Here is a 24,646-nt window from a genome sequence, read left to right on the forward strand (position 1 = left end):
AACAGTGCAATGCAGCAGCTAAAAAGGCCAATGCGCTAAGCTGCATCAATAGAAATATAGTGTCTAGATCAAGGGAAGTAATAGTGCCACTCTGTTCTGCTCTAGTCAGGCCCCAGTTCTGGGCACCACAGTTTTAAAAGGATGTGGAGAAACTGGAGCGTGTCCAAAGGAGGGCGACTAAAATGGTGAAGGGTCTGGAAACCATGCTCTATGAGGAACGACTGAGGGAGCTGGGGATGTTTAGCCTGGAGAAGAGAAGGTTAAGAGGTGATATGATCACCCTGTTTAAATATTTGAAGGTATGTCCCCGTTTCTGTCTCCTCCTCTCACTTTCCCCTTTTGTCCCCAGCTTACTTCCATTGCTGCAAACAGTTCTAAGTGCAAAAGTAGTATGCAGGCAGTTAACGCATCGGGTGTGATGTAGTAGTTTGAGTCTTAGGCTACGACTCTAGCGACCGGGGTTCAATTGTGCTTCTTCCTCTCTTCCTTCGCAGATCAACAGACCATAGGGCGAAATTAAAATTTTAAATTTCCTCATTTTTTCCTCTCCACGTTAAATGTCTTGCTGGCTTTGGGTTGGCTAGAGAATCGGCCTCTAAAAACGAAATCGGCTACTAGCTTTCTTCCATTCAGGGCTTCTCCCAGTCAAGAGACTGACACAAGACGCCCACGGAGAAACCACGCGGCTATTTTCCTACTCTCAGATAAAAGAAGCTAAGGCCTTGCTCACATTTTCCATAACTTTTCCACCCCTTTTTGTCTTTTTATGTAATCGCCCAGATTGGTTTCCAAAGTCCAGCCCCAATGGCAGCCAATCCAGTTTCCCCAGGATCCAGGAGAAATTTACAACAGATCTGACTCATGTCTCCTCTTTTCAAGCCCTTCCGGCTTGTGCTTTTCTAAGCAGTGTCACATAAGCAGAGGTGGGGACTGTGAAGCTTCCAGATGTTGCTGTACTGCAACTCCCAGAAGCCCTGGCCAGCACAGCTGGGAGTTACAGTTAAACGTCTGGAGGGCTGCACCGTTCCCACACTATTGCTGAGTTCAACAGGACTTCGGTCAAAGAAAGCATTTGTGTTGAGTGTTGAACTGCAACTCTGGAGACCAGGGTTCGATTCCCAGCTCAGCTATGAAACCCATTGGGTGACCTTAGGCAAGTCACACTCTCTCAGCCTCAGAGGACGACAATGACAAACCTCTTATGAACAGATCTTGCCAAGAAAATGCTCCACTGCAATATATTTCATATCTAATTTGTATTTTATGACTTTCTGAGAACTAAGTATTGCTGTTGTCATGGGCCTCCAAACTGTTTCTGATTTACGGTGACCAGGACCCTGGAGACCAGGGTTCGATGCAACCCTGGAGACCAGGGATCAATTCCCGGTTCAGCCATAAAACTCACTGAGCAACATTGGGCAAGTCATGTTCTCTCAGCCTCAGGGGAAGGCAATGGCAAACCTCTTCTGATCAGATCTTGCCAAGAAAACCACAATATAGTTCATATCTAATTTGGATTTTATGACTTTCTCCACAACCATTTTCTGTCTTATGCAGTATTGCTGTCGTCATGGGCCTCCAAATTGTTTCTGATTTATGGTGACCTATGACTCTGGAGACCAGGGTTCAGCCATGAAAACCCACTGGGTGACCTTGGAAGAGTCACATACTCTCAGCCCCAGAAAGACCCATGACAAGTTTTGTCTTAGGGTCGCCATAAGCTGGAAGTGACTTAAAAGCTCAAAACAACAACCACTACATTCAAGACTGAAGAATGCTTATATATCAGCCTTTCATTTTGAGGGTGCAGCAGAGGGAGATTTTCAACAACTGAAGCAAAAGTGGGTGTGAATCTGGATCGGCTGTGATGCAAGTGATGGGTGGGTCGCCTCCATTCCCTTGGGCCTTGCTGTCAAAGAGCAGGGATTGGAAATGGGGCTGGAATGTGAAGGCAGGCGCTTCTGAAGCAACAGGTTGGGAGGCATTTCATTCGGGCGCCTACCTTCCCCGATAATTCACTTCCAGGACGATCCTTAAAAACAGGTGCTTTTCACTTGGTATGTCTCTATCCTTTCGGGGGGAGGGAGAAAGTTGTCAATATTTTTGGCTGCTGCTTTTGTGGGCCTTGTTGTCATGTCTTTGCATGTCAAAAAGTTTTCTCTTGCAGTCTCCTTCTTTGGAGGTCTTTAAGCAGAACTGAATGGCCATCTGTTGGGGATGCTTTGACTGAGAGTTCCTGCATGGCAGAATGGGGTCGGACTGGATGTTCTTTGGGGTCTCTTCCAACTCTCTTATTCTATGATTCTAACTGGGGGACACTGATTTGGTTGGGTTCTTGCACCCAGTGCACAGAATAGCCAGTGGTTGGAAATTTTCCTTTTTAAGATTCCAACTCCTAGAAACAGGGAGCAGAGGAATTAGGATTGCCAGATATCAGGGCCTTGTCCTGAGTCTCCAGTTTTCGGCGGTCATCTCTAGGCTGGAGATGAGGGTACAAATTCGCCAGATTTGGTGGACTAAGCTCTGGGCAAGAAAAAAGGACTGTGTGCCACTTCACCTGGTAAAAAAGTAACTTGTTACAATTTGGAAAACTCTATTTCTTGCCGCACCTTGCAAAGAGTCTCCAAGGGGTCTATGGATGTAGTTACCTTCCTTTTCCTTACTAGTTGTTGCAGTGTCAGGGCTCACCCCCTGCTCTGCTGTGTCTCCTGTTTCTAGCTAGAAGCGACTAAGCTAGATTAAAAGTTCCTTATCTTGTCTCCTTAAGTACAGAATCATAGACTCATAGTAAGGGCCTTATCGCATGAGAAAAGAAATCCAAACTGGAAAGGGAGACTACCGGCTTTCTGCATCCCTCTCTGCATGACATCGTATCACTTCTTTCAAAGGATGGTTGTAAAGCCATGTCTTTTGATGCACTGGAAAAACCCTTTTGGCAAAAGGCACACTTTTACGATGGTCTTCCTAGGGAAAGAGATACAACATCATGCCGAGAGGCACAGAGAAAAGCTGGTACTCTCCCGTTCCGTTTCAGATTTCCTTTCTCATGCGATAAGGCCCTAAGTAAAAAGGAATAGTCCACTAATATTTCCTTGATCTGAGAAACAGCTTCTTAATATTTCTGTCTTCATGTCCAAACATGAAAATGTACTCTTTCTCTCTGCATGTGTCTTTGAATGATAAGCTGTGAAGCAACCATGGATGGAATGTGATGGATAACACTTAATGATATGACTAGAGGCCATCCCTAGGTCTCAGGTTTTGGCTTTAAAACCTCAGGGGTTTGGAAAATCCCGAACTAGCAATTCTAGGAGGAATAATGAGTGGTGGAATACATAGAATCACATCGTAGACTTGGAAGAGACCGCAAGGGCCATCCAGTCCAACCCCATTCTGCCATGCAGGAACTCTCAATCAAAGCATCCCAGACAGACAGCCATCCAGCCTCTGTTTAAAAACCTCCAAGGAAGGAGACTCCACATAAAAGGAACCTTCCCAAACAGTGTGAATATATGGGCATTTATATTGAGGGACAGTGTGGTGGGACAATTTATTGTGTCATGTGGTGTAATGGATAGAGTGCTGGACTAAGATTTGGGAGATCCAAGGTCTAGCCCTCTGTGAGCCATAAAACTGGGATATATGGATAGGAAGACTATCTTCCCATGTTTTATTGATGTTGTTTAATGTCTTCATTACTTTATTTATTATTTATTTAAATAAACTGATTAAAAATCATGCAAAAGTTAAAATGTTTTCCCTTGGGACCACTGCTAGAACAACCGGCATTCAAAGCTCTTCATAAGGAAACAGATTTAATCGCTTTTATGGAGTTTTAATGTGGTGACTTTAAATTGGTTTAAAAACTTTTTGTAGATGTTTTGAATTTGTTGTTCCAGAAGCTGCCTTGGGTCACATCCTGGGAGAAAGGCAGCATATAAATAAAGTCAATAAAGTAAATAAATACAATGTGAAGTCGAAGGCTTTCATGGCCGGCATCCATAGTTTTTTGTGGGTTTTTCGGCTACGCGGCCATGTTCTAGAACAGTTTATTCCTGATGTTTCACCAGCATCTGTGGCTGGCATCTTCAGAAAAGATACCAGCCACAGATGCTGGCGAAACGTCAGGAATAAATACTTCTAGAACATGGACTGAAAAACCCACAAAAAATATAAATAAATACATTTTTTAAATGACAAGCTTATCCATTCATCTATCCAAAACTGGTGCTTGCAAGATGGACAACATTACAAGTCCATCGTCCTCAAATGGCCCTGCTGGCTATGGATGATGGGGGACTATCGTTCTACAGGACAGCATCAGGTTGGGCAATATTGACCACTCATTCCCTTCCTTGCCTTGCAGAGGATTTTTTTTGTGGAGTGATGGAGCAACTCCATACACTGGAGAGAGCCCTTGGAGTGCTGGTCTGCACTTTCCAGCGCTACTGCAAGAAGGAAGGCGACAGACACACACTCAGCAAAACGCAGCTCAAGGAACTATTGGTAAAAGAACTTCCGAGCCTTCAACGGGTAAGTATCCCAGTCCCAGACTTAAATCTTGAGTATAGTGTTCTCAATGCAACCTGGAAATGATGCAGGGGCTGTGCAGACCACCCCTTTTGCAGCCAGATCAGGGCTGCGGCAACCACATGCATCTGGCCTTTGCAGGGCACAAAAAGGAGCTGCAAAAAGTGGTACCGCAACTTTATGATAGCTGTGGCATGGCATTTACGGCATTCCTTTGGCACAGACGCAGCCCCAAAGGAGCGCCATAACACCGCGCACCATGCGATGTGGCATGCCGCATCACAGCCCATGGTGGTGGGTGCAGGGTGTGCATCATGAGGACGCTACGCCCTGACTCTGCTCCCATGCCAGCCTTTAAGGCCAGTATACACAGTCCCTTAAAGTCTAAGATTTAATGCAGTCTGGCTATAGAGACACAGTAGCACCACTACTGTTGGTGTCACCACAGTGCAGTAACTAATGGTCTCACCTCCAGACTGCCAGGCACACAACCCAGCTGTCCCCTTGTGCCAGGTAGACCATCTCTGCTGTGATGGGGATGAGTGTTGCTGCTGCCTACCCTTCTGGATCTGGCGGGGCTGGAGGTGTGGGGTCTTCAGATGGACAGGTGTGACTGCCCTACTTCTGATGTGTTACCTAGTGCAGTCTGCATCCTACACACACCTTTAGTGTCACTTCTATGGGGACATAGCCCAATGCTTCTCCAATTGCCGCAGCACTCCATCAGCCGTCGTGTTACCCAAAATGCTAGGGTCCCAGAAGGCACCCACAAGCAATATTTAAAAGGGGGGATTTTATTGACTCAAGTAAAGCTGCTGAGAGGGCTTTGGGCAACTGAAAGCAGGGACTGAGCCTGTGTATGGAGATCATCACGCCATCATTTTCTCCCGCACTAGATGCAGGATGTAAACTTTAATAGGCGGATTTTATCGCACACCTCCATGCCAAGGCAGGAGGCATCCCATACACAATCCAGGCTTCTGTACTTTTTCAATGAATAGGTTTTCCCATTCATTGCAAAAGTACATGATAAGCCCAGCTCGAGTACAGGATGCCTCTTGCCTGGGCACAGAGGTGTGTAATAAAATCCACCTATTAAAGTTTACATCCTGCATCTAGTGCAGGAGGAACTGGCAGTGTAATACTTTCCTGTATCAGTTTTGGGAAACAGAACTTCAGAATGCAAGATCCAAAGGTAGATTTGTAGACCGAAGGGAATCACCAGGCACTCCAAGATACTCACACACACACACACACGAACTAATGACATAAAAGGAGGTAGCAGATAGTGACTTTCAGGGTTGCATAGGGTAATACTGTACCGATTCCAATAGCAGTGGTTCCAATCCAGTGATGCCCAAACTCTGGCCCTCCAGGTGTTTTGGACTTCAGCTCCCAGAAGCCTCAGCCATCTTGGCTAATGGTCTGGGATTCCACTGTTCCAATCAGTGAGATGAAGTTGCTCAGCAGTTGCTAAGGAGTCGAGTGAGATACCCACAGAGTGACTGTCCAACCTCAAAACAAGACCAAATTGGTAGTGCCTGAGCAGGTATACTTATAGGACAAAATGTCCCCTAGAGCAGGTTTGAGGATTAAGGTGACGTTTCCAGGAAGGAAGAACAGAAGTTTGTAAATGGCCGGACAATCACCATGAATGTCCCTGGACAAAGGAGCCTTGCTCCCAGTGGAAGGTAATCTTGGACTTCTGTTCATGTCTAAGCATCAGGTCTATCAGAGAAGCTGCGGTTACCCCAAGGACCTTCTCACCTGCCGCTCCTAAACTATGGAATGGCCTGCTGGAAGAGATCTGTCTTATCACTACTCTTGACGCCTTTAAGAAGGCTGTCGAGATGGATGTCTTCCAGCAGGCCTTCCCTGACTGACTGTCCCATTATATTGATATGGTTTGCCCTTGTCTTCCTCAAGATGCCTCCTTTTAATTACGTCTGTTTTAATTTATTTTAATCTGTATTTCATAATGCCGTAGGTTAGCTTTATACAGTCGTCCCTTCCCTTACGCAGGGGATCTGTTCCGGACCCCCCGTCCCCACACCGCATAAGGGAAAAACTGAGGATGCTCATGCCCACGGCGGCTCGGCAGTTGCGCATGGGGTGCACGCAACAGGAGCACACGTCATTGTTTTCTTCCGGTGTGCGGCTCCTTTCCTTCCAGTGCGGCTTCCAGCGTATGCTGGAAGCTACATAAAATGCACCCGTGTATGACATGGGCACACTGTAATAGGGGGTAAGGGGGTTAAGTAATTTTTATTTATGTATGAATTGTATATGTTGTTGATGTATTTTATTGTTGTAAGCCACCTCGATCCTTTTGGGAGAGGAGGGCTATAAATACAAATTATCATCATCATCATCATCATCATCATCATCATCATCATCATCACTCCTATCAGTGAAAGTACTGTGTAAATTCCGGTCTTGGCTAAGTGCCCTGGCTTCCCCCATGTTGACCCAGCAGGATCTCCAAACATGGTCACGGCTAGTGTCCTGCATTGGAAGTTACCCTCTCAGCTACCTGCCTAAAACATCCCTGATATCAGAAAAGAGGAATGATGCAGAGGGCTAGACCTTGAAATAACAATTGAATAGTTATGAGAAAAGAGGAACAGCAAAATGGTGAATCCTGGGGATGGTGAGAGCCCTAGTGTAGTTCCACCTGCAGAACTTTTACACTATACTTAGTGATGCAAAATCTTGGCCAAGAAGCATTACCTCTTTATCTCTAACCCAGTGTGACACATTGCATGTTTATTCTAATGGGCAGAATCATTCTGAAAGGCCCATCCATTCACAGCTCATTCTCCCACCTTTTCCCTCCTCTGCTCCTAGTTACATCTTAAAGATGGGGCTCTCGAAAAACTGATGGCATCACTGGATAAGAACAAGGACAACCAAGTTGACTTCGAGGAGTTCATCCGCTTTGTGGCGGCGGCTTGCACCTTCTTCCACGACTTTTTCCGGGACGGACCTGCAGTCTTGCCACGAGTCCAAGATGGCGGCCAACCTCCCAAGATAGTGCCTGTTTTGTCAGAGGTCGACAGTGAAAGCAGAGATGGAGATGGGAAGAATGTCGACCTAAGCGAAGATCCTCAAGAAAAAGGAGAGTAAAAGGCTACGGTGGAAGAATTGTTCATGCTAACACGGTCCACCGTCATGCGACCAGAAATCAAGAGACTGTGATCAGCCATAGACAGTGTTTTCTGCCCTTCCTATGTTCCAGGGGTTTCGTCATGTGGGATGCATCCCAGAATCCTTTTTCTGTAGTGTCATTTTGCACAATTCCCTTCAATCTCCCACTACCAAATCTTAAGAAAAAAGCCAGAACATTTTGAAATTCTGATGTTTAATCCCAGATTATGACCAGGATGGAGAGCCAGCAAAGCATAGTGGTTTGAGCATTGGATTACGACTCTTGGAGACTAGGGTTCGATTCCCAGATGGGCCATGAAACCCACTAGGTGACCAGGGGAAGATACTGGAAAACCTCATTTGATCAAATCCTGCCAAGACAACCCCATGATAGGCTTGCTTTAGGGTCCCCATAAGTCAGAAAGGCACACAACAACAGCAACATGACTAGGATGACATACAGAATTGGGGAGCGGGGTTTACACATTGCCAAAAGAAAGGAAGTGCATCACTCCCTGCATGCCAAGGAAGGCTAAAAGGAGACCAAGATTTGCACAGAATGCTCATATGCTACATTTATATTGTAGGTGCACATTTAGAAGTAATTACTATAATTTTGGTAGGGAAAACTGTGACCAGGTGAAGAGCGGGTGCTTCTAACTCTTTATGGCTTCCTTCCATGGCCCCAGTCTTCTGTATTTTTCTCCTGAAACAGGACTCGCTTTCAGATCAGGGTGGTCAGCTGTTGGAGGCTAAGATCTACATTAGTCCCCAGGAGACCTTAGTAAGCTGCCCTCCACACCTTCCAACTGTCCCGACTTGGTAGTACATTCGGCCCTCCTTATCCACTGATTTTTTATCCACGGTTTCAAGCACCCACGCCTTGAAAATATCCCAAAAAGTATAGATTCCAAAATAGCAAACCTTGAGTTTCCATTTTATATAAAGGACACCATTTTGCTATGCCATTGTATTTAATGAGACGTGGGCATCCATGGATTTTGTTATCCATGGAGGATCCTGGAACCAAACCCCAGCCCACTGTAACAGTCCTGATTCACTCCCTGCTGTCCCACTTTTCCAGCTGCTTTTAAAATGTCCCGGTTTCTCTCTCTCCCTCCTGCTTTCCCCTGTATCCTCAGATTATATCAATTGCTGCAAACGGAGTTCAAAATGCAAAAGTAGTTTGCTTTCAATAAACTCGAGAGAGAGAGAGAGAGAGAGGAGGGATGGTGGAAATGTGCCCTTCCCTGTAGGCTCAGACAAAAGCAAACCCTCTTGCCCTCTTGCCTGCTATAGCGTGCCTCTGTGCCTTCTTCTGATGCCAGCTTTGGCCCTTGCATCCTCACTGTGCCCTTTTCTGCCTCTGTGCTTTTACTATGGTCTTGCCACAGCTGGCATTTCGAGGCCTCCCTCTGTGCCAAACAGCTGGAAAGTATTGGCCAAAGAATTTGGACAGAGGGAGAGAAAAGGGAAAGAAAACTAGCTCTGGTCCTTTGTACCCTCGTGCCAAGCGAGGCCTGCAAAAACGGGTGGGATTTGGATTGGTCTTTTTTCAGTGGTGGGTGTGCCCTGGAAAATCCCAAAATAAAAGGCCAGCTTTGCGGAGGCTTTAAATACGGCTCCGGTCTTAAGCATCCTCTTATTCTGCCCTTTATTCTCATACTTTGGTTTCCTGTTTCGGTTGCTCCGGTAAGTCCATTTCTGTTATTTCTATGCCTGGTTTCTTTCCTTTTTAAAAAGGTTTTGGGGAAGTAGAAACGAGGGGGGCACTTCTCGGAAGAAGAGGGAAAAACAGTGATGCTTAATTTGGAAACTGGACATGCGTTGTCACTATTATCTGAAAATCCATTATTATTATATTCATTTATATCCCGCCTTCCTCGCAGTAGAGCGACTCAAGGCGGCTTCAAAATCTAAAACAGTCCAAGCTAAAACACTATAAAATGTGCAAAAGACAAGTCTGAAAAACAATTAAACATTTCAAAGGATGAAAAACGTTACACGATTAACATTGAAAGTTTGAAACTCTTTCAAACAAAAGCAAAACAGCATCCCTGTTATTGCGCGTCTCATGTGGCCATCGGTTCCTTACCGATGGTTGCTGCTTGTGCTTCCATTGGTGGTTAAACATTTGGCGTGACAACTGTGCCACTTTTATGCCTTCCATCCAATCTAGTGCATGAACCCTGGTTCCTAAACATTTACCAGACATGATAAAAGAGAGATACCAGGGGTTCAAGTCTATCTGGATGCCCTCCTCTCTAAACAATGTATTGACATAGCGAAACAACTCCCTTATCCAAAATGTTTGTGACCAGAGATGTTCAGGATATTTGATTCATTTTATTTTATTTTTTGGATATTGGAATACCTGTCTTTCCATGTATTGTATGTATATAAAGAGATATCTTGGAGATGGGACCCAAGTCTAAACGCAAAATTCATGTATGTTTCTTATACTGGAATACATGTCATTGCATATATGTATAAAGAGATATCTTGGAGATGGCATCCAAATCGAAAAGCAAAATCCATGTATTGTTTTTTATGGGTTTGGGGGGCTCTGTGGCCATGTTCTAGAAGAGTTTATTCCTGATCTTTCGCCAGCATCTGTGGCTGGCATCTTCAGAGAAATTCATGTATGTTTCTAATACACCGTAGATATATAACCTGAAGATAATTTTATATAATGTTTGTAATAACTGTGTGCATGAAACAAAGTCTGGCTACTCTGAACCATCACAAAGCAGAGGTGGCACTGTCTCAGCCACGCATGAAAAATAAGTTTCGGTTTTTGGAAAATTTCAGAATTTCGGTTAAGGGAGACGCAATCTGTATTACAAGACTGGCATGCCGCATGCATTTGTTATCCAACAGCTAAAGGATGGGCAGGGCTTTCTCTCTCCAAAAAGCAGTACTCTGCACAGTCTTGGATTTCTAGCGGAACGGGCATAGCCCTCCTAAACACAAACACCGATGAGTTTGGCATGCACACCGGGTTTCAAATTGACTTTATTTGTTTTGCACAAAGCTGGTGTCTAATGCATGCTTTGTTTTATACTTTGGGGAATGAATCATAGTCGGGTACATCTTGGCGGAAAAGTGGAGTGGTGTGGAGCATTTTAAAACTTGGACAGAAAAATAAGAGAAATGGACCAAGATGATAACCTCCGTGCAAACACAGATACATCAGCTGCTCAAGTTGGTCAATACTTGGGTGAACGTCAATGCCAGTCCCAATGCCAGCCTAGGTCCCTGCTGGCATAAAACCCCAACAGCATTCCTTCTCTACCCAACTGGGGCTAACACTTTTAAAAGCCTTGCCGCACTGTTCAGAGACCAAATCCTACCTTGGTCTCTTGTGCCCCACCCAATAGTGCTGCCTGAAGAACGTCACTCCATCTTGCCAACGTGGCAAATCAGGGATGGGTCAGTTGCACCTAAAACGGGAGGCATGAACTCGTGGTCCTCCGGACATTGTCCAGCGACAGTTCCCATCACTTTGACCTCTGGACCTGTTGACCAAGGCTGATGGGACCTGGAGTCCAACAACACCTGAAAGGCCCCAGGTTCAAACATGCATGTCTATTGAATGAGAGTACAGTTGTCCCTCCATATTTGCTAGGGTTAGGGGCAGAGGACCCCAGTGAATATGGAAAAACCGCAAATAACCAAAACACCATGTTTTTACCTGAGAGGAGACCTCTCTAGGAATCTCTAGGTCCTCCAGTGCAACTCTATAGTCAACGTCCGACAGACACTGACCATAGAACTGTGCTGGAGGAGCTACAAACGCCTAGTAGAGGATTCTCTATGGGAATCCTAGGTCTTTCAGTGCTACTTTTAGTTAAAGTTGACCATAGAGTTGCACTGGAGGACCTAGATATTCCTAGAGAGAACATATTAATCAAAGCCGCAGATATCAAAGCAGCAAATATGGAGGGATGAGTGTATTTCCATTTCTAAGAGAGTCACAACAGTGCAAGAACACAAAGGGATTTAACTCTTTTTTTCAGAAATTGGAGGAATTTTTTAAAAAAATCAAACAAACTGTAGTTCCCAGAATCCTTCTCCCTGAACCATCATGGTTAGAGTGGCATTGCAATAAAAAATAGCCAGTGGATTCTGGGTATTATACCCCAAAAGAAGGAACTTGCTATTCTCCTTCAGTGCCAAATGATGTCCAATACTATCCGAGGCAGATTTATGACTCAGGGTTTCCTCCGTTTCCTCTTGTTTTCCCAACTGACCAAACTAGGCGTTGGCTGGCAGCTTCCAAACCCAGCCTGGAAGCTATACAGATATATAAAAGCAAATAAAGAGACAAACAACAAAACAACTCATTTTCCTCGCCTTTGGTTTTTCATTGGGTCTCTCCCGACCAGTGCTTCCAAATGGAAGTCTTTTTATCGGACAATACTTCTGCAAATAAAGCACCAGATCCCGTCTGATCTTGGAAGCAATGAAGGATCAGCCCTGGTTTAGTATTTGGATAGGAGGCTGCCAATGAAAATCAGGTGCTGTGGTCTGTATTTCAGAGAAAGAACTGCAAAACCATCTCCCTTGCTTCAGAAAACCCTACTAAATTCATGGGGTGGCCACAAGTCAGTGGCTGACTTCAAGGCACATATACAAACACTTCTGCAAATAGACTTTTTGTGGGGTTCTTGGGGACTATGTGGCCACGTTCTAGAAGAGTTTGTTCCTGACGTTTCACCGGCATCTGAGGCTGGTATCTTCAGTGAATGCTGGCATGGAAGAGAGTTGGATAGATAGATAGATAGATAGATAGATAGATAGATAGATAGATAGACTGTGACCCACCCCACTCTCTTCCATGCCAGCATTCTCTGAAGATGCCAGCCACAGATGCTGGCGAAACGTCAGGAACAAACTCTTCTAGAACATGGACACATGGCCCGAAAAACCCACAAAAATCTATGGATGCCGGCCATGAAAGCCTTCGACTTCACTTCTGCAAATATTCAGTTTTTTCCACTCCTGACGTTTTTATATTTTTTAGCTTTTCAATTTTTAGTACGCAAAGTACATCACATGTTCTCGGCCTCAGGGGAAGGCAAAGGCAAACCTCCTCTGAACAAATCTTGCCGCGAAAACCCCATAAGACAGAAAACGACTTGAAGGCCCACAACAACAACAGCAGCAGCAGCAAAAGTAAAATCACATTGTAATGCTCTCATGACGTTCCAACATTACAGCAATAAGGAACCGGAGGGATTTAAAAAAACAAATGTTGCTCATGCATTTCCAATAAGAGCAGGCCAAATATCTGAATATAAGTCCATTTCCCCCAACCCTAATGGGACCTCTCCATGGTGGTTCTGCAAAGATAGGAACTGCATAATGCCAAGGAATGCCAGCTGATGTGGGTGATATTTCAGAGGAAGGAACTGGCAAAACCACCTCTGAGGATTCCTTGCCTTAGAAAACCCTATGAGATTTACAGTGTCGCCATATGTCGAGAAGTGACTTGAAGGCACATCCAGACACAGTCATTAGCAAGGGAAGCCCAGCTCTCCTCTGAACCTTAGCACTTCCCATTGCAATTAGCGGATTTACTCTGAAGGTTAATTAATGGAGTGAGTACCTGAGAGTGATGATCTTATTCACTGAGAGTAAGAGGAAAGAGAGAGATGTAACGGAGAGATCTCTTTCGCACTAGACAATTACAGAACTTGGAAACTGCTTTAATTGCTGTCGGCGCATGACAGGCTCTTGGGATCTGTAGTTTGGGAAGGCACTACAGTGCTTTGGCTGAGAGTTCTAAATGCCCCTCTCTAAACTGCAAATCCTAGGATCCCTATAAGATGCTGCCATGGCAGCAAAAGTGGAATACAGTGCTATAACTGAGAAAGGACCCAAACGTTGGTTTTTAATTCAGGAGTGGAAACTCAGGGTTGTGGAAAGTGAGGGTTGTTCCAGCCATGTTTGCAAGTCCCAAAGGGCTCTAGGCACCATTTGGTGATGGGAGACGTGAAAGGGATCTAGGGGTCCTAGTAGGCCACAAGTTGAACATGAGTCAACAGTGTGATGCAGCAGCTGAAACTGAAAGGACCAATGCAATTCTATGCTGCATCAGTAGAAGTATAGTGTCTAGATCAGTGATGGTGAACCTTTTCGAAGCCGAGTGCCCAAACTGCAACCCAAAACCCACTTATTTATTGCAAAGTGCCATGTCCCTCTGGCTTTCTAGTGACAAACTCTGGCAAACTCTGTGCTGGGGCAATGGCACATGTGCCCACAGAGAGAGCTCTGAGTGCCACTTCTGGCATGCGTGCCATAGGTTCACCATCACTGGTCTAGATCAAGGAAAATAATATGCCACTCTATTCTGCTCTGGTCAGGCCCCACTTGGCATAACACTGCATCCAGTTCTGGCACCATAATTTTAAAAGGATGTTGATAAATTGGAGCATGTCCAGAGGAGGGCCACCAAAATGGTGAAGGGTCTGGAAAGGAAAGCATGAAAACATACTAGGAAAGGTTTGGGGACCTGGGTGTGTTTAATCTGGAGGAGAGAAGGTTAAGAGATGATATGATAGCCCTGTCTAAGCATTTGAATGGGTATCATATTGAGGATGGAGCAAGCTTGTTTTCTGCTGCTCCAGAGACTAGGACCCAGAGCAATGGATGCAAGCTACAGGAACAGAGATCCCATCTCAACATTACGAAGAACTTCCTGACAGTAAGAGATGTTCGACAGTGGAAGAGGGGTGGAGTCTTCTTTTTTGGAGGCCTTTAAACAGAGGCTGGATGGCCATCTGTCGGGGATGCTTTCATTGAGAGTTCCTGCATGGCAGAATGGGGTTGGACTGGATAACTCTTGGGGTCTCTTCCAGCTCTATGATTCTAGGTCTCCGTGAGTTTGCTATGGGGTGGACAAAAGCCTCCCAGCCAGCCTTTTTACTACTTCTGAGTAGTTGGATAGGGTCCTCCCCAGGACCTTCGGTCTCTAGGAGTCCTGGTCTACCTGCAAAGAGGCATAGCAATAAACTCCACACCAGAAGACAGACACCCCTTATGAGATGTCATCCAATGCAGTCCGCACCCCCCTAGAAATAAATGCCCCTGCCGATCAGCAAATGGCCGAGCAGTTTTCATCTGGCAGAAAGTCTTTCGTAGTGCTGTTGTTGTTGTTCTCATTGTGTGTCTTCAAGTCATTTGACATGGCAACCCTAAAGCAAATCTAACATTAGTGGCGTCACTAGTGGGGTGTGGGGTATGTTTGTGTGGACCACACTAAGTGACACCCTAAATGGGGGTGACACCACTGTGACTCGAACACCTATCTTTTAGCAGAGACAGGCTGTGGCATTCATCTACTTCCCTTTAAAATGCCTTAAGAGATGGTGGGAGTGCAGTAAAGCTCAGAGGGAGGAGAAAGGAGAGACCCCCCAAAAAAATTAAAATTAAAATTTCAAATTCAAAAATTTGCATTTTTTTAAAAAAATAAAAACTTGAAAATGTGTAACATTTCTATTCTTTTAAAATTGCCTTTAAAAACATCACATTTCAACCAAATCGTCACTGTGTGTATGTAAATACAGCTAAGTTGTGCGTATGATACTGTAATTTAAAGGTATAGTTTTAACATCGCTAGTTGTTTGTGTCACAACTACTAGCATTACATTCCATGGGATATTGGAATTACAGTTTAGGACTAACATTAGCACAGTTGGCCCTCCTTATCCATGGATTTTTTATCCACGGCTTGAAAATATTCATATATATATATATATATATATATAGTACCGCAAACAGTATATAACATGCACTATACAGGTGTTTATGGTGTAAATTCCTATTCTTATTTAATGTCTATGTTTGCTTTTGGGATGTGGGGGCCAGCAAGTGTTAAGATGAACTTCTGCAGCTCTTGAGCTTTTTCTTTTGCCTGTCTTGCCACTGACGCCGTCCATTTTTCAACAGCTTCAAGAAAATGGCAAGCCCTTTGGAGAAGGCTGTGGACGTGATGGTGGCCACTTTCCACACCTATTCCGGCAAGGAAGGGGATAAGTTCAAGCTCAACAAGTCCGAACTGAAGGAGCTGATTTTGAAGGAGCTGCCTGGATTCGTAGGTGTAAGTGAAATAGGGGCGACCTGACCTGTCGGGGATGCTTTGACGGAGAGTTCCTGCATGGCAGAATGGGGTTGGACTGGATGGCCCTTGGGGTCTCTTCCGACTCTAAGATTCTATGGAGTTTATCACACTGGGGCTGATTTCGGCATTAAAGAGAGATTAAAGTGCATTTAAAGCATCCCGCAAATAAAGCGAAAATGGCGAGTCGTTGCACAAATGATCATCACACGCAATTGTGCAAATAAAATGATATCGGGAATGCTTTGTCGCTGAAATGCCAAAAGTAAAAAGATGTGTGTTAATGCTTCTTTGTGACCACTTTAATGGTGCAATGTCGTGTGAAACCGTTCCGCGTAATTACGCGACTTTTCCGGAACAAACTCCCAATCGCCTTCGTGTGATAAACTCCTATGTAATGGCTGCAGCTGGCATCCCATGCCCTTGGAAGTGCCAGCTGCCCATTTGTGCGGTTCCCGTCCCATCAAGGAGTGGGCCGTATAAAAAGACCAACGGAGAAGGAGCGTTCTTCCAAATAGCCTTGTGAACTTATTTGCAGCATGACTGCAAAGCGTGAGCGAGAAAGTTATGAGCCCCTGAATAGAAAACACGGGTTGACGTGCGCCTTATAGATCTGGCCAAACCAGCAGATGGAGCACTGCTGTCCAAAAACGAATAATGCAAGAGAGTCCATTTGCTGGCCTTTGTTCTCAAGCCCTGCCTCTAAAAGAAATTTAGATCCTGATCTTGAAATTGTGTCTTTCATGTTGCATATATGTGCTCCCCATGTTCCTTTTTGGTTCTTTAGTTTGCATGGTTAGCCATCATTGGCTGCATCGGCACTGCAGAAATAATCCAGTTTGACACTGCTTTAACTGCCATGGCTAAAGGCTATGGAAGTCTGAGATTCATAGTTTGGTGAGATATTTAGACTTCTCTATCAAAGCGCTCTGGAACCATAACAAGCTATAGTTCCCATAATTCCATAGTTAAAGTGGGGTCAAACTGGATTATTTTTCCACTATGGATATAGGCATTGCCTCCTGCAGCAGTGAGATCCATAGTTTCTAAGGGATTTATGTCAAAATGCAAATGGTCATCGCCGTCCGCTCTTAATGTGGTGCAAGCACTCACCTGCCCAATATCCGAGCAACATTTTTAGATTGCCATCTTGTCTGGGGATGATGGGAGTTGAGGTGTGATGATGAAGAAGAAGAAATAGTGCTTTAAATGGCTTTAAAAGTCATTTGCAAACAGTGGGAGTGTGATTCATTTTCTATGCAAACTGAGTCTTTGGAGACATTAGTTGCCAAACGTGTCGGACTTCCCTGTCGTCTCACTATTTTGCATTTGCATTTTAACACATCGCATGCTGCCTTGAGAAGAAGCGGGAAAGAAATAAAATTCGTTTATTATTATTATTAAAGAGGAATCCCATAAAAATATAGCTGATAATGAAAGACTTCGGGGCCCAAACAATTTATTTCAGAATACTCACGCAAGGGACTTTAAATGCTTTTTAATGTGTTTAACCTGCTTTGACTAGTTAAATTGCTTAATACGCCCCTACGCTCTGTTTAAATGGTTATTATGGCTATAAAATGTGTTAATCTGCTTCTGCCCATTTTTCTGGTATGCTCCCAAAAAGTAAATCAAGACAGGTAAATCCCATTGATTCAATGGATCTACTCTGCTTGGCAGGAACAATAGCACTGAGACCCCAAACTTTGTTTTCGGCTCATATATAGCAATGCTGTTTTCAGAGCTTTGGAAAAGTCCTTTTTAAAAAGGATTCTTAAAATTTCCTCCTGAAATTACCAATATAATTATAATAAGATGTGAAATGAATTTATACTTCGCCAAATCACTTACAAATACTGCAATATAGCTCTCCTTGCACCCATCCATCCATCCACAAATATGCAAAATCTATTATTACTATATTATTATATTATATCAATATAATATAGTAATACTGTGCGTGTGTATATATATATGTGTGTGTGTGTGTATACACACACACACACACAAACATATACACATACATACACACACACGTATATAGTGTATATATTCCCATAGTATGCACATATATATATATATATATATATATATACACACAACTATTATATCTAATATAATAGTTATTATATATTATATTACTACACACACACACACACACATATATATATATACAGAGACACATTTAATGTAGAGCTTGGAAAAGTGATTTCTGGAGACGCCCGCCAGAATCCTATATCCCCTTTGAATTAATGCAACTTAGCTAAGGAGCAGAGGTGCTAAGAGACCCTGTTTGTGAGTTGCAAAGACGCATACTGAGACATTGATAAAAATGCCTAATGTGCATTGGATTAATTCATATTATGACCAATGTGCGATACACATTGGTGCACAATGTGCGCCAGATATTTTACCGGCTTTGCTATCTAGTAATTTAATAGCCGCTTTCTACTGGATATGGACGTTGCAAAATGGCTCAATGCTAAGTCCTGCCTATGTACATCCATTTACAGAGATGCATCTCCAATAAAAGGTTTTGGTCCATAAATCCCAATATTGGGCTGCAGGAGAGTTAGGGGATGCTGGGGATTGTAGTCTTAACAAATGGACTAAATGAATTTTCTCCAAAAACTCCCTTCTGACCCGAACCAACCCACTCTTTTCCTTGACAGAAAAAGAAGGATGAAGCCACGTTCCAGAAGATCATGAATAACCTGGACAGCAACAAAGACAACGAGGTCGACTTCCAAGAGTACGCTGTCTTCCTGGCGTGCATTGCTATGGCCTGCAACGATTTCTTCCAGGGATTCCCGGAAAAGATGCCCCGGGGCAAGTGAAAAAGTGTGGAAATTTTTTCAAAGCCTTGTGTTGTGTGGAAAAAGCAGGGAAACCCGAGATTCATCCCTGGAGGATCTCCCCCTACTTTGCTCCATGCAACCTTATTGGTCTCCGCAGAATGGGGATTGTTCAGCGTCTTTGTATTTCCTCTCTCCCAGCCCCTAATAAAATAAAGATGGTTTTAAAATAGAGATTTGGTTACGCCTTTTTCTTATCTGGCTTCCCCTGCCCCAAAGGAGTCTAGGAGTCCAACTCATGTTGAACATGAGTCAACAGTGTAATGCGGCAACTAAAAAGGCCAATGCAATTTTAGGCAGCATCAATAAAAGTATAGTGACTAGATCAAGGGAAGTAATAGTGCCACTCTATTCTGCTTTGGTCAGGCCCCATCTGGGATATTGTGTCCAGTTCTGGGCACCACAATTAAAAAAGGATGTTGAGAAGCTGGAGCATGTCCAAAGGAGGGCAACTAAAATGGTGAAGGGCTTGGAAACCATGAAGCCCTATGAGGAACGACTGAGGGAGCTGGGTACGTTTAGCCTGGAGAAGAGAAGGTTAAAAGTTGATATGATAGCCCTGTTTAAATACTTGAAGGGATGTCATATTGAGGAGGGAGCAAGCTTGTTTTCTGCTGCTCCAGAGACTAGGACCCAGAACAATGGATACAAGCTCCAGGAAAAGATATTCCAGCTCAACTAAGAGGAACTTCCTGATAGTAAGGGTTGTTTCACAGTGGAACAGACACCTTCCTTGGAGTGTAGTGGAGTCTCCTTCCTTGGAGGTCTTTAAGTAGAGGTTGGATGGCTATCTGTCAGGATGCTTTGATTGGGATTTCCTGCATGGCAGAATGGCATTGGACTGGATGGCCCTTGGGGTCTCCTCCAACTGTATGGTTCTATGATTCTATAAAGGCCACAGCAATAATCTATGGCAATGGTGGTGACCCTATGGCAGGTGCGCCCTCTCTGGCACTCAGAGTCCTCTCTGTGGGCACGCGTGCCTCCGTTACAATAGGAGTGCATGCCAGTTCCTCCTCTTCCCCTGCCCTCCCGTCCCTTCAACTGCTAGCCTGAGACTGAGAGAGTGTGCCTTGGGAAGTCCCACCCCCTGGAAGTCCTGCCTCTGGAAGGCAGGTGTCCCGCCCCAGAAGTCCCACCCCACAAAGTCCCTTGGAGTGTACTGGAGTCTCCTTCCTTTGAGGTCTTTAAACAGAGGCTGGATGGCCATCTGTCGGGGATGCTTTGATTGAGAGTTCCTGCATGGCAGAATGGGGTTGGACTGAATGGCCCTTGAGGTCTCTTCCAATTCTACGATTCTGTGATTAAGCAGAATTCCCAGTGCAGGAATGCCACTGAATTTGGGCACTTGGTCTCTTAAAGGTTGGCCATCACTGCTCTATGGGATCCTGGCATCGGTAGTTTGCTGTGGCACCAGAGCTCTGCTGGGAACTAGAATTCCCAGATGCCCAGGATTTCCAGAATTCATAGCACTGCTCCGGTGCTGGATTATTTGCGCAGCGCATTTGCTGTGCCAGCCTTGGACCTAGGAGGCTTTAAAGGTTATAACCAGTGGAGCTGTTGCAACAAGGGAGTTGTCCGCTCCCTGTAATGCAACTTAATTAACAACCCAGATGCAACCTCTTTTCTTAATCAGAAATTCCACCTCTTTAGCTGGTATAACTCAATAATAATAATAATAATAATAATAATATGATTTATTTATATTCCGCCTTTTCCTTGCGGGATCAAGGCGGATTACAAAACAAAGGCATCAAAAATGCAAAATACACCCTCCATCGAAACCATCACAGAAATAGTATAACAATAAAGTAATTATACAAAAACTATATATACTTTTGTGGGGGTTTTTGCCAGCATTTATTGTTTTATTTATTGTATAATTTTAATAAATTTAAAAAAAAACAATTACAAGATTAAAACAGATTGTTTAAGAATAAAATGCAAAAGCCGCTTTGATAGCCTTGGCTGAAGAGTGGGGTATAAAAAATTAAATAATAATAATTATTATTATTATTATTATTATTATTATTATTATTCCAGCATTTAAAAACCATACAAAAACATAATGTTTGGGACCCAAGGCGCCTTCCGAAAACAGCAAATTAAAAAATTAAGAAGGTTTGCAAAAAAGGAAATAGATGGATAGACAAAAAAAAAAAAAAAAAGCTTAAGATCAGTATTATATTATTATTATTATTATTATTATTATTATTATTATATTTATTTGTATCCTGCTTTTTCCCCTGGGACTCAAAGCAGCTTCACGGCATTAAAACAGTACAATTAAAAGCATTTTTTAAAAATGTACATTAAAAAGGAATTAAATTATAGTTTACAGTATATAGTATATAATGTGTGTGTATGTGTGTATAGAACAAGTTTTGGGGTACCAAATAATGATCTCCAAGGACAATAGACAGGTAAGAGAAATGTAAGAAGTGGGGCACTGAGTGCTATAGAAAAAGGAATTAATGGATTGAACTTGAATGACTGCGAAAATATTTCTCAATTATACACACACACACACACACACACACACACATATACATATACATATATATATATATATATATATCCAGAAGGAATATAGGAAAAGCAAAGGAAGAGCAGAGAATTTATGCCTGGATAGGTTTGACTGTATGTATTGGTTTTGCACGTTTTTATGTTTTGCACATGTTTAGATGTATAGTGAACTTTGTGTTTTGTGGGATGCTTCTATGCAATTTAATAACTTATAATTAATTATAAAATTATAAAAGTGGACATTAAAAAAAAAAGAGGTTGGCAATCAATATTTTAAAACCGTGAAAAATCCTTGCATTAAACACTATTAAAAAGAAATACTTCAAAAGCCTAGGACTAATGCAGTGTGTCGCTTGTGTCAATGACCGCGCCGGGCCTTTGAATAAAACCGCCGGATCTGCACTTTTGCAGGGGAATATATATATATATATATATATATATATATATATATAATCGTTCTGCTGAGCCGGATTTCTCGAACCTTCTCCCTTGCGGCACATTTGCAAGCTCAGCCCAAAGTCAGCAGCAAAGCAAGGTCCCTGGGACACATCCCTAACCGGTTTGGGATGTTCTTGTCAGATAAAAGGCTGAGCGTTGAGCTTGTAAACCAACACCTTCCTTCTTGGGTGATTCGAATCCAAAGCCTGGAGGGGGAGCAGAAGGAGGAGAACCGGATTAATGAGAGTGAGAACGTATGAAAACAAGTCATATCAAAATCCATCATTTTGGCCCCCAAACCTGCCCTCGACTCATATATGAGGTCGACTTATAGTCAAATATATACAGTAATTATTATTATTACCGTATATACTCGACTATAAGTCAACCTCAAGCATAAGTCGAGGGCAAGTTTGGGGACCAAAATGATGGATTTTGATATGATCCATGGATAAGTTGAGGGTAAGACTTAGACTCACGTAATGGTGGATGTAAAGGATGAAGTAAAGGAAAACAATGCCAAAGGAATTACAAATTTCAGTAGACATAACTACAGTATTTGTGCACAAACTAAAGGCTCGAATATCCCGGAAAAATTGTGTAATTATATGTAAGGATTTCACACAACGTCGCGCAAAACCCAGCATTAAAGTGGACACCAAGAAGCATCAACATGCACCTTTTTACTTTCAGGATTTCAGCGCCAATGCATTTCCGATGCCACTTTATTTGCGCAGTTATGTGTGATCATCTTTTGCGCAATTGCAGGCCATTTCCGCTTCATTTGCGGGATGCTTTAAATGCGCTTTAATCTCTCTTTAATGCCGAAATCAGTGTGACAAACTCCCAAGCGAGAGAAAGAAAGACAAACCAGGACGTTTTAAAAGCAGGTGGAAAGGTGGGATAAAAGAGGAATAAGCGGGGCTGTCCCTTGCAAAGCGAAGCACCGGGAAAGCATGAAAATGCAGCTTTGGAAGGAAGGGAGAATTGATCTTTGAGGATACATGATCTGCTCTCTGTGCGTCCCAGTGCTCCTCTGCTTGGTCCCAGTTTGCCAGTCCTTTCGCATCATCATCATCTCATCTTCCACTTCCCTGTATCCCTCTTCAAAGTCCCTGGTTGCCCTGTTGCTAAGCGACGGGTACCACATCTCAGATGAATCACCTGGATACAACTTCTATACAAACAAACACATCCGTTACTACAGTGAGCCCTTGCTCTCCGCTCAGGTTTGGGTTCAGGACTTCCTGTGGATACCAAAATAAATAAAATAAAACAAAATCCGTGGATGCTCAAGTCCCATTAAACACAATGGCATTGCAAAATTGTGGCCCTTATAGAGAATGGCAAAAATCAAGATTTTGCATTTTGGAATTTATTTTATTTTGGAATATTTTCAAACCATGGATGGTTCAATCCATGTGTAAAGAATTTGTGGATCTGGAGGGCTGACTTTATATTATTATATATTTTTATATATTAATATATTATTATATAATATATAATATATAATATAATATAATTAATATAATATAATATAATATAATATAACATAATATATATAATATTGTATTATAATAATATAACATAATTTAATATATATTATATTATATTATATTATATTATATTATAATAATGTATAAAAATAACATATATATTATAAAAAATTATATAATATAATATATATTAAATTATGTTATATTATTATAATATAATATTATATATATTATGTTATGTTATATTATATATTATATATTATTATAATATTATATTATATCTATTATGTTACGTTAGATTATATATTATACATTATATAAGAATATAATAATATATAAAAATGTATAATAATATAAAGTCGACCCTCCAGATTTTATATACACACACACACACACCTTGTTCTCTGTTGCTGACAAACCTGAACTCCTGTTTGGCCTTTTGCCTTTGGGAGATGCCTTCTTCAAACATTGCCAAGTTCAGGAAGTTCCTTTTGTAAAATGATTTTTAAAAGTAATTATTTGCAGTTACCTTTTACAACTGCCTCCCCATCATTAGTTACTATTATACAGTTGTTTCAGGATGCTATTTGCTTTCCTGGTGGTTTGGAAGTAACTAAAAGAAATACGTTTCATCCCTCTTTACACCATCAAAATGCTCTCTTGTGGTTGCAGACTTATAGAAAACATCATTATTGTTATAGATTATTATAGAATTGTTATTAAATTATAATATTATAGAATCCTATGGTTGGAAGGGACCTCAAGGATCATCTATTCCAACTCCCTTGCCATGCAGGAACTCACATTCAAAGCATACTTGACAGACAGATCCTAATTTGGGGCCATCTGCAAATTTGATAAGCGTGCCCTCTATTCATCCGTCCAAGTCGCTGATAAAGACATGAAGTCAAAGGCTTTCACCTCTGGAACCCATAGTTTTTTGTGGGTTTTTCGGTCTCTGTGGCCCTGTTCTAGAAGAGTTTATTCCTGACGTTTCGCCAGCATCTGTGGCTGGCATCTTCGGAGAAAACTGCTGAGTACAAACTCCTTTTTGCACTTTGAATTTAGCTTGCACCGATTGAAGCCAGCTGGAGACAAAGGTGGACATGGAAGGAGGATGAAACCAGGACATTTTAATAGCAGCTGGGAAAGTAGGATGGCAGAGGATTCATTGGGACTGCCTTGCCAAATCTGGACCGTCGGAGGGTATGCAATCTAGATTCAGACAAGACTTGTTAGCAACCGAGTGAGAAAAGGGCAGAGAAGTATTGGTCCTTTGGGACAGATCCTGGCAACTAAGGCAAGCAATTTCACCTGTTCCTTTCTGCAAGTAGCATCATCATCAGTCTCTAGGGCTCGCCTTGAAAAGGTATAGGGGAAAAGACCTTTGCACCACTCCCAGTTCTCCGCTTTGCCTCCCAAGCTCAGAGTTTGCATTCTCATCTGGTGAGTTGCTTTATCTAATATCGATCCTTCTTTCGTTGCTCTTATCACAATGAGGTTCATGCATTGCTCTGTGTCTCTGTGTCTAT

At 42.8% G+C, this 24,646-nt stretch overlaps 2 protein-coding genes across 2 annotated transcripts; both read left to right on the forward strand.

Annotated features, from left to right (window-relative positions):
- The first annotated feature begins 4,386 nt into the window (after positions 1-4,386).
- LOC149301871 (protein S100-A2-like) lies at positions 4,387-7,656 on the forward strand. Its single transcript, XM_089483603.1, has 2 exons — positions 4,387-4,533; positions 7,378-7,656. The coding sequence occupies exons 1-2, from the start codon at positions 4,387-4,389 to the stop codon at positions 7,654-7,656; spliced, it is 426 nt and encodes a 141-aa protein (XP_089339729.1).
- A 1,139-nt stretch (positions 7,657-8,795) lies between these two features.
- LOC149301872 (protein S100-A4-like) lies at positions 8,796-18,810 on the forward strand. The gene is made up of 3 exons (XM_089483076.1): positions 8,796-9,369; positions 15,631-15,781; positions 18,472-18,810. Exons 2-3 carry the CDS (start codon positions 15,641-15,643, stop codon positions 18,634-18,636), a joined length of 306 nt encoding a protein of 101 aa, XP_089339202.1. The 5' UTR covers positions 8,796-9,369; positions 15,631-15,640; the 3' UTR covers positions 18,637-18,810.
- The last annotated feature ends 5,836 nt before the right edge of the window (positions 18,811-24,646 follow it).

This window comes from Sceloporus occidentalis, unplaced genomic scaffold (genome assembly GCF_023333645.1).
Source record: "Sceloporus occidentalis isolate IW3139 unplaced genomic scaffold, rSceOcc1.0.p SCAF_20, whole genome shotgun sequence".
Lineage (NCBI taxonomy): Eukaryota > Metazoa > Chordata > Lepidosauria > Squamata > Phrynosomatidae > Sceloporus > Sceloporus occidentalis.

Excerpts from the sequence above, each read along its gene's own strand:
- LOC149301872 (XM_089483076.1), top strand. The coding sequence starts at position 15,641 with ATGGCAAGCCCTTTGGAGAAGGCTGTGGACGTGATGGTGGCCACTTTC. Across the intron at positions 15,782-18,471 it reads AGCTGCCTGGATTCGTAGGT|AAAAAGAAGGATGAAGCCAC; the intron begins GTAAGTGAAATA and ends TTTCCTTGACAG.
- LOC149301871 (XM_089483603.1), top strand. The coding sequence starts at position 4,387 with ATGGAGCAACTCCATACACTGGAGAGAGCCCTTGGAGTGCTGGTCTGC. Across the intron at positions 4,534-7,377 it reads AACTTCCGAGCCTTCAACGG|TTACATCTTAAAGATGGGGC; the intron begins GTAAGTATCCCA and ends CTCTGCTCCTAG.